The sequence below is a fragment of the Pelecanus crispus genome, chromosome Z (assembly GCF_030463565.1).
Source record: "Pelecanus crispus isolate bPelCri1 chromosome Z, bPelCri1.pri, whole genome shotgun sequence".
Taxonomy (NCBI): domain Eukaryota; kingdom Metazoa; phylum Chordata; class Aves; order Pelecaniformes; family Pelecanidae; genus Pelecanus; species Pelecanus crispus.
The window spans coordinates 63,990,498-64,000,659 of NC_134676.1; the positions used below are offsets into that span (position 1 = coordinate 63,990,498).

The 10,162-nt window shown below is 48.5% G+C and overlaps 1 protein-coding gene across 3 annotated transcripts in view; it reads left to right on the plus strand.

Annotated features, from left to right (window-relative positions):
- Window positions 1-7,794: 7,794 nt before the first annotated feature.
- DCP2 (decapping mRNA 2) overlaps window positions 7,795-10,162 on the plus strand; it is a 22,703-nt gene continuing 20,335 nt past the window's right edge. For all 3 annotated transcript variants that reach the window (XM_075725968.1, XM_075725969.1, XM_075725970.1), the window contains exon 1: window positions 7,795-7,895. In XM_075725968.1, the coding sequence (XP_075582083.1) occupies window positions 7,843-7,895 (53 nt within the window). In that variant the 5' untranslated portion in view covers window positions 7,795-7,842. The remainder of the gene's footprint in view (window positions 7,896-10,162) is intronic.

Here is a 10,162-nt window from a genome sequence, read left to right on the forward strand (position 1 = left end):
CGCGGCAGGGCAGGCTTCGGCTCCGGCTCCGGCTCCGGCCCCGGCCCCGGCTCCGCCTCCGGCCCCGCCCGCCCACAGCCGCCGCGGGGGGCGGCACCGCGCCCGGCCCCGCCGCCGCCACCGCCCCCGCCCTCGGCCTCGGCCTGCGGGAAGCGGCCAGGCGGGGGACAGGCAGCGGGGAGCCATCTTCCGCCGGCCCGCGGAGGCCTGCCCGCGCCGCGAAATGGAGGTCGGAGGGCGCCGCCTGGCCGGGGCCAGGCCCCGCCTTGTTTCTGGGGAGCCCCGGGCGCAGGCCGTGCTGCGGCACAGGGGCAGGGCGGCAAGCGGCGGCCCCCGGCCCCGGCCCGCTCCGGCTGCGGCCGCCTCCCGGCCGAGGCGCCGGGACTGAGTTTTAAGCGTAGAGGGGCGGCCTGGGACATCTCTGCAAGGAAGGTGCTCCTTGTTTCACTGGGCGGGTGGCGAATCCCCTGTGTGAACGAAGCTAAGGAGAAGGAGGGCCCACACGAGGCCGGCTCCCGTCCCCTAAAATTGCTCAAAACGTTCAAGGAAAAAAAAAAAAAGGCAGTATGTGTTATCACTAATTTCAGATGTGATGAGCAAAAGTCGGAAACATGGTAGCAATTGACATGATGTAGAAGAAAGGTTATGACAACATCATTGCACGGCTACCCGAAAGGTGTGTGACGAGATGGAGGACAGTGGCTCCTAGCTGTAACTGTACCCTAGAATTCACGGTGTGCACAATGTTCTTGCCAACTAAATATAACTTACTGGCTATGGTGCAGTCCTGGAAACTTCCTTGGCTGGGCTGACCCTTCCCAGCAACTCCTCTGCATCTGACTCAGCATTACAACTACTAGCATAGACTCTATGCCTTCTGCAAATGGGTGTCACTCGTAAGCATGCCAGAAAATACAAATCAGTTTTCTAAAGATTTTTTTTTTTTTGTGTATGTGTGTGTGTCTTATCTTTACCTAAGAAAAATCTAAGTGTAAATAGCACATTGTGGTTTTGAGCTGTCATTGTTTTCGGGGAAGGCATCTTGCAAAGAATTTAAACCAAATTTGTTTAACTGCTGAAACACCTTTTCTTCTTTCAAGTAGCTGTCTTATTTAAATGCAGAGGTGAGGAGAAAAGGGAGAATAATACCTAGTCCATAACCCCAGTTAAAATGTTTGTCCTGCAGTTTCAACCTTTTTTGTGATAAAAGGTTTCATCTTGTTTAATGGAATCATAAAATACAGTTAAATGGGATCTCTGGAGGTTATGGAGTCCAGTCTTCCGCTCAAAGCAGGGGTAATGCCAAAGCTAGAGCATGATGCTCAGCTTATCAGACCACTGGGGGCTGATAATCTTCATGAATGGAAGTTCTGCAGCCTCCTTGGACAACCCATTGCTGTGCTTAACTGCAATCACAGAGAAGATTTTTCTTCTTGTGTTTGCAATTTCTCTTGATGTCAGATGTGACTCATCTTGTCCTTTGCCCTAGTCCTCTGTACCTCTGAAGAGGGTCAGGGTCTAGTTCTCTCTAACCTTCAAACAGATAGCTGAAGGTAGCAATCCAATGTCCCCACTTCGCCTTCACTTCTGAGAGCAAGCACAACAATCCCAGATCCCTGAGCCTCCTCCTATGCCATGTGTTCCAGCCCCCTTCCTTTCCTTTTCTCTGTTTGCCATATCCATCTGATGTGCCTTGGCTTTTACAGAGCATGTGGGGGACTGTTGGGACTGGCATTACATAACATGAAGGGGTGCTGCTGCTTTTAAATTAATAATGGCTAGTAGCAGTGCCAGATATCCTTAAGAAATGGTCTGTAACAAGATCTGCGGGAGATTTAACTCTCAGATGGAGACAGAACAAAATTCTATACCTGAATTTAAAATACAGCAATATTAAAAATATTAGCAACTTCACTGAGATTCCTTTTTTTTGTCAAGTATAAAGACATTGCTGTGTAGGAATTCCCCATTCTTATAGGAATACTTTGCTATTCTGATGTGCCTAAGGGTTAAAAGTGATATAAGGTAGGCATCACCAGAGAATGCAGAAATCAGTGTAACTCTTATTTTGCTTATGGGTATGCTTGGATGTGGAGAAATTACAGGACCTGCCAAGTTCTAAATGAGCAATTTGCAAACTTAAAAGGGACTACAGACTTGGATCAAGTCTTGCAGGAGTGCAAGAAGCCCCACAGAAACTTACTCCGGTCTTTTGGTTTTTATTTTCTCGCCCATGCTCTCTCTCCTCACAGTTAATATGGTCCCTCTAAAAATTCTGGTTTTTTTCATCATACCTGTAAGACTGAAGGACTGAGGAGGAGAGCAGATAAGACACAAAACCGTTATAGAAAAGGAAACCTAATAAAAATGTTAAAAGCAACTGAATTCCAGCTGAGTTTTCGTAACAACTCTGTTTACATTTTTGTTCTTTTATTCAAAAACATACTTTTAAATGTGGCACTAATATCTCCCCCAGCTGATCTGTGCTAGACAAATGTTTTCAATGTACTACAATGTGCTGAGTAAATTCCTTTTAGCAGTCATGTGCGTAACTGTTTTGTTTATGGTGCTTTAATTGTTATGGAGCAAGAGAAAAATGGGTTGTTAGAAGAAACAACCTGGAAAGGCAAATAGGAACAAAGGTAGGGTACGGTACTAGAAAATACAAACACTCTTCCAACACAATATGGAGAACACACAGTACTGGGCAGTGCTCCTTCTTGTTCCCAGAAAAGCCTAAAACTGAGAACAAGGAAGGAATACTGTAACCTGAAAGAGCTAGCCTAGAGAGGAAAGTTAAAGGAGGATCGTGTGACCTGCTCAAGGAGCTTCTGCTGGAGATGAAGAAAAGCAGAAAAATGCAGCAGGACTATCCTGTGCAGGACCAAGAGATGAGTGCCTTCCCACTTTGCAAGTTTTGAAAGTAGCGGTGTCCTAGATACCAGAACCAAAGCACACACAGTAGTAGCCAGTTCTTCTAGGCTGCTCTGCCTCTAGCTGTAGATCATCGTGAAATCCCAGAGCTGACATCTGAATTCACAGGCCACAGGGCACACTTGGGCTGGGAGAGGAACTATATGCAGTCTGGCAGGCGCCGTATTCTGCCTGCTGAGGCTTGCATTCTGAAAGGAACTAAAAGAAAACAGCACGTAACAGGGTTATTTCCTTTCTATTGTCCTCCATCCTTCATTTTCCCTTTTTGTACCCTCATTTTTTTGTCTACCTTTATTTTCCTGTTAATCTAAGTTAGTATCTTTGCTTCTCCACTTTGATGTTTTAAGCTATGTAGTCTGATTTTAGGATCAGAATGGCCTAGGAACTAGAGGCGCTCACTGACTTCTTCATCTGTCTTCCACACTGTATGTCTTTTCACCCTGAGCTGTGATCCATGCCTATCATCCCTCCAGTGTTAAAGGTTAGCCTCTGGCTTTAGCACAGGTGCATACTTCCTCCAACAATCTGTTTAACTTGGAGATTGCATGGATGATCATGCCCAAAGGATGTGTAAACTTGTTACCTGGATCAGCTGGTTAAGCCTGTTTGAGTTCAGTGTTGCTGTAAGTAAACCACACAGTCATGCCCTGTAGCATGCACTGGGCTTTACTGCATGCTTGTCCTGTATGTATACTAATGTGCATGTTATTGCCATTGAATTAATGATTACCTGCAAAGTCTTAAATCAGAAAATTATTTGAGTGAAGTACTGTAATGTTAGGAAAAGCCTAATGCAGATTTTTCTGTGCAGGCCTACCACAGCTCTCTATACATAAAATAACCATGTGACCACTGACTTTTCTTTTTCCACAGGTTTCCTACCTCCTCTGCAGGGTTCAGAGAACCTCACCAGGGTTTAGTTACCATTCTTCATCCAAATCTTCTGCTGAATTCATCTTATTAATTACTATAAATTCTTGTGTATGACTACATGTGCGGCCCATTCAATGGTGCTTCTCATTTAATACAAAAAAATCATAAACCCTGCTAGATTATTTTCAGAAGATTTTTGTCGTTATTTTTCCATAACAATCAGGGAGCTGAAGCAAACATGGATATAAGCCTAAATTTTCATTAACTTTGTGTGGGTGATTTGCTATACCTAAACCTTGCTTCAAAATATTTTAACTATTTATATTTCTCAGCATGGGTTTATAGTACTGGTTATATAGTGTACCCACTGTCCACCTGACATACGGGTCTGTGTGAGCTCTCCCACTCACCTCATTTCCCATGTAACACACTAACTGAGCAGAGCAGGGGGGTAGTGCATGTATTGTTTCCTTGTAGTTTTTATGGAAATTTGACCCAAAACACCAGCTTGCAGCAACTGTGGGTGCTGAGCTCATATTGCTTACAGACATTAAATCATTGCTTTTCAGCCCCCTTCCCCGCTACCTCCATTAGCTATCCTTTGTTGGAGATTTTAGTATAGAAACCATTTATTGAAGGGCTGAGCGGAATTAATGCCTTTTTCTGATGACCTAGGCAAGCCTCAGACCAGCTCACTTCGTTACCGACTCTCCAGGCTCTGCCTCAGTCTGTATTCTAATTAATATAAGCTGCAAACACATGTTTATTGAGCTCTGGGTTTGGCTGGTTCTTGTCTTCTGAGAGTGTCCTCCTATTCAATGCAATTCTATCCTCCACTTTGGTCAGCTCCTCCAAGCAAAACTTTCTCCAGCATCAACTGTTGCTTTTCCTGCGCAATCTAGCTCCTCTTCTGAGACACCTCAGACTGTTTGGAGACTCAGACTGTGCAAAGGGCTGGCCCTTTATTTTCTGCTACCTTCTCTCCTTGTCCTGGTGCAAACAGACAACAAACATTATTTTCCAAATATCTTATTGTTGCCTTTCTGACTGATGGCCAAGGTTGACTGAGAAGCAAAGATTAAAAACCCATTTGACTACATTGCTGGGTGATTCTGCAGGTTGCTTGGAGCTGTGAGGTGTTGTAGGTACTAGGTAAAATTCTCAATGCTATTGCCTGGCCCTCCTACTATCCCAATTGCCCCTGCAGCTTGACAAGAGGTATTGCCAGCTTTCCCCTCAACAGATCTGTGCATGCAAGCTCCCCGGAGGTGCCTACATGTAGATTTATCTCTGGGGAAATATTATAACTTGAATGCGTCAGCTTTAACTAAACTTGCTTTGCATGAGCTAATGGGTAAAAGGAGTGCATGTTATTTTAGCAAAGAAACTAGAAACATACAGCAAGGTTCTAAGTGGGAAAAAAGAAACCGCAACAATTCACAGTTCCAAATCCCACTTATAAACATTTTTTTTTTACATCTCTGTTCTGGCTAACCTAGAATCTTTCAGCAATGTCTCAGAAATGGAGCAAGCAGAAATGTTCAAATGCATCTCTTCTCACTCTCCTGTCCTGGGGGTTTGGGAGTACTGCCTATAAACTTTCATTATTTTCTTCAGTTAGTACATTTCTCCGATGTTAAGCAGCTTATTATCCAAGAGTGTTTCATAACTTAGGTAACATTTGACACATTTACTTTTTCATTGTATCAGTTTTTCAGAAACTATGAATGGGCTAATAGTAGCACAGATGACACAAGGTGTCAAAGTCCATGTTCTAAAACACTTTTTTTTTCCCCTCCTTAACAGTTGTAGGAGCTCCTGGTACCACATCCGTGGGGGGCGGGGCCAAAAAGAGAAAAAAAAAAAAAAAGTAGCAGAGCAGAGAAAAACACTAGCAGGAAGAGTACCCTGACACCTGAAAGGGATGCAGATCATGTAACTTGTACAGAACCTCATATGTCTATCCTTTCTGGTAGAAACTGAACTTCCTGGAACCCTGAGCAATGAGATACACCCTTCCATCTGTCCCTCTGTCTAGCCGTATTAATAGTATTGTTAGTGCTTGACTTCCCTTCCTCTGCCAAAGTACTTCTGTAAGTCAACATTGATGTGAGCCAACCATAATCTCAAATATCACAGCAATAAACGTAGTGGGGCAAAAGTCATTGTCAAATACCACTGCGTGGATTTTGCAGAAGAGAGGCACCAATATACGTAAATGTGCTGCTTCTGCTAAGATTGTGCTCTAAAGTCTTCTCACAATACTGCTCCTTCTACACCTGGTTGAATGCCCTTCCCTTGTACTTCTGGAGCTATCATGGAGTCTTTTGTTCTTTGTTTTAACTTTGGAAAGTAGGCAAAGGATACATTTCTCACTTTCTGTCCATGACAGTTAAGAAATGAGTTGTGAATATACGTACTTTTTGTGTCTTCAGGGTAATACCAGACTGGCATCTTTGTTAACACCTTTCTTTATTCAAATGAGTCTGTAAGCACATTGAGTTAATATTAAGTGCTTAATTTCATAGCACAGCCAGAGCCAAAATTTCTCTAGACTGTTTTTCTCTTTGTTGTATTTCTCTAATTTTTTTTCTTTGCTATTAGTCTTTTTTTTCTAAAAATACTGAAATTTTAACTGGGGCGTTGAACTGGCTCCGTACAAGGCCTGGTTAAATGCCAGAGGTAGAGCAGCAGAGGGAAGCATAAAATGCGACATCCTCCTTTTGGTGCTTTCAGCAGGTTATGTTGTGCAAATTCACTACAAACCAGCTGCTCCAGGGTAGCGCAGCTACCATCCCATCAGCCTCCCGATCATCCGTTCTTATCCTCTCTCCCCTGCTGATACTGACCTAGCTGTTTTTGCTGGTTCTGGCAGCTAAAGTAGAAAACTATTCACTGCTTTTATACATGAATTTCTCTACCAGTCCTGCCCCCCGTACCTCCCTGCATTCCAGTGCAGAGGAGGACGGGACGGCAGCAGTGGCAGCCTCAGTGAAATTGCCGCGGAGGCGCGGTCTGAGGGAGCTCAGGGACACCGGCGAGGGGACAGGGCGAGAAACGCTTTGAATATTCACTGCGAACTGCAATGCAAGGCTGCGGCCATTTTCCACGAACGCCAGCCCGCCGCCGGTTCTGTTCGGCACACCTTCCTCGACCTCTCGTCTTCGCTGCCGTCAAAAGCGTTTTCTGTACGTGGCTGCTCACAGTGCGAGGCTTAAACATCTCAAAGCACGAAACTTCATGACTTCAGCCCAACGCCTCGGTGGTAACGAAAATGAATTAGCGGAAATACGGTGCTGAAGGCTCCGCATTTCTCCCCAAAGCCTGTGCATTTTACAACGCGCTCCCCCCGCCCGAAGCGAATTTGGCGTGCGGGCGGGGAGGGCGAAGCAAAACCTGACCCGGAGGAAGCTGACTCCCTCACGCCCGACTGCGGGGCTCGCCGCGCCGCGGAGGGGAACCCGCGCTCAGCGCGGCCGAGGGCGGCGGGGCGCTGGAGGGCGAGCGCAGGGGGCGGCCGCGGCACGGCCTGGCCTGGCGTGGCGTGGCGTGGCTCGCCTCGCCTCAGCGGCGACAGCGCCCGCCCTCCCGCCTGCCACCGCTGGAGGCCGCGGCCTGCGCAGGCCGGCAGTAACCTGCCACCGCCGGCGGCCGAGATGGCGGCGCTACGGCTGTGGTGACGCGCTGTGACGTGCCGTGACGTAACGTGACGCGCCCCACCGCTCCGGCGGGCGGCCGTCCCCGCGCGCACGCGGCGATGACGCCCTAGGCTGGCCGCCGCGCCCATTGGCTGCCCCCGCCATCACCTGAGGGTTCCCTTCCGTCGGTAGCGCTCCAGCTGATTGGCTGGCCGCGTCAGGCCGCGCCGCCAGTCGGGAGGACCCTGCAGCCGCCGGCGCGAGGCGATTGGCGGAGGAAGCTGCCGCTCCCCCTTCGCCCCGCCCCGCTCCCCGCCGGGCGGGCGCCCAGGAGTCCCGCCCCCGCCGCTGTACCGTGGCTCGGGCTTCGCCGCGTCGGGATGAGCCGCGTTTCCCCATGGAGACCAAACGGGCCGAGATCCCCAGCAGCGTCTTGGACGACCTGTGCAGGTAGCCGCGGGGCGGGAGCGTTCCGGGCCCGCCTGACGCCCACCGGCCCCGGCCGCCGCCTCCCCCCCCCCCCGTCCTGTGGCGCCGCGGGCCGCCCGCTGCGGGGGCCGGGTGGGCGCCGTCCCCCCGCCCTGCCCTCCCGGACGCCCCCCCGGTGCGAGGCGAGCGGTCGGGCCGCTGGGCCGGCGCGGCGTGGGGCCCGGGTTGCTCGGAGCGCTCCGTGGGCTGGCGGGACTCCGAGGGGGGAGCGGGGCGGCCCGGGGAAAGGGGCGGCGTCAGGAGTCCCGCGGCGGCCGGGAAGCGGAAGGACGGGGCCCGGTGCGGCTCCCCCGGGCCTGTGTGGGGCTGCACCCGCCCCCCTCACGGCTTCGTGGCCCGCCGCGCCGCCCCCCCGTGGTGTCCTGTCCTGTCCCGTCCCGTCCTGGCGGGGCGGGCCGGGCCGGGCCGCCCCATCTCCTTTGCCGGCGGCACCGTCGTCAGAACCTGCTGCAGGGCTGAACCGGCAGCGGGGAAGAAGCGGAGTGTGGAAGTAAAGGCGCAACATGGCTTGTGCGTCGTTCTTACCGTCCTCAGCCGCTCGTGCTCTTGGGCTGAGGAAGGTAGAACTGCGTCGGCCGTGGTTGCGCAGCGTAAGCAGCTTAAGGCTGATACGATGCCTGAAGTCATGAATCGATGCGATGGTACTTGCGCTTCAGAAGTCTGGTTTCATTCGGAAGGGGTGGCAGGAATCCCCTCCTGCTGATTTACCTCTGCTGGAAGAGGTTCCAGCGAGCCAGAAAAGGAAGAGCCGAAGGAATACCTTTCGGTCTGAAACTGCCCTCTCACCCCTCTCAGCCCTTTCAGAGTGAAATGGTTAGCTTTTCTTATCCTCGAGGCTACACATTTAAATCTTCATAAAACATGGACTCTCTTTGCTTGGCGGCGTTGGGGGCGCTTTTTCCCCTTATGATCTCAACCTCTGATCATCTGTTGCGCAGCCCTTTGGACTTTTTAATTCAGCTATCATGCCCAGAATTTGATGCCCCAAACTGGATGTGGTATTTGACATGAAATAATCCTTCTGTCTTACCACCTCGAAAGGACCTCTTCTGAAGTATTTATGTACAAGAGGAAAGATTACTAGAGATGAAGGATAGTCTGCTTACTGGAATTACTGTTTTTGAATGAGTGAAAATGCTTAGAAGTAAGAATACCACAGGACGCTAGAACTGCTCCGCTCCAGGATTTTGTCGTGTATCTAATGCAAGAGTCAGAGTTTGCCATACACAAGTAAATTTTTAATTCTCTAAGTTTGGCATCTGACGCATGTTTGTGTTTCCACCACGTCTCTTTTGGTCTCCCTACAGAGAGAGGGGACGTGTCTTTCAGGTGCCCGCTCAAAAATGAAGCAGGGTTTAAGACTTCTTCAGAAAATCCAGAGGGGAATCACAATGCTGACAAAACTGAAAATAGCCTATTAGTATCTCTCCTGTGGGGTGACTGCATAGAAGGGCACATAAGTAATCAGATCTTACATTGTTACAGGGTCAGTCCCACCATCTTACTGCATTCCCCTGAGCTGCTGTTGTTGTCCTTCTACCTTTGAAATGGTGTTTTGTCTTATAATTGTATGAATGTAGTTGTGTGGCTTTAAGTAAAAAAAAAAAAGGCCTCTAGAATGGTAGATCAGGGGCTTGTAGTTACCATCTTGTCTTGCTCTTCATCTTTTCCTAATTCATGTTTTTGACTTTCATTAGTGCTAACAGATCAGTCCTGCTTCAGATATGTTGCCTTGCTTCGACATGGACAAAACAACTGAAAGGAGCAGAGGAGTCAGGCTTCCTTGTGGGAAAGAGAGAAGGAATTCTGGTGCGCACGGGATGGAGTCACAGGGCCTGATAGGCCTTGGCTCAAGGAGAAGATAAACTATTTAAATAAATGGAAGATCAGTGGTGCTGCACTTCAGGTGGTTGGCTATAAATGGGTTATTACAATATCTGTTGCTTCCACAATTCTTCAATCTATATATCATTAGTGGAAGTTTTGGTAGAAAGAGCCAAGCAGTTTTTCATACTCAGTTATTGAGAAGATTCAAAATATTTTCTAGCACAACTTTTCCCTTTTTCCCTTTTTTTTTCCCTTTTTTTTCCCTTTTGTTTTCCCTTTTTTTTCCCTTTTTTTCCCTTTTTTTCCCTTTTTTTCCCTTTTTTTCCCTTTTTTTTCCCTTTTTTTTTCCCTTTTTTTTCCCTTTTTTTTTCCCTTTTTTTTTCCCTTTTTTTTCCCTATTT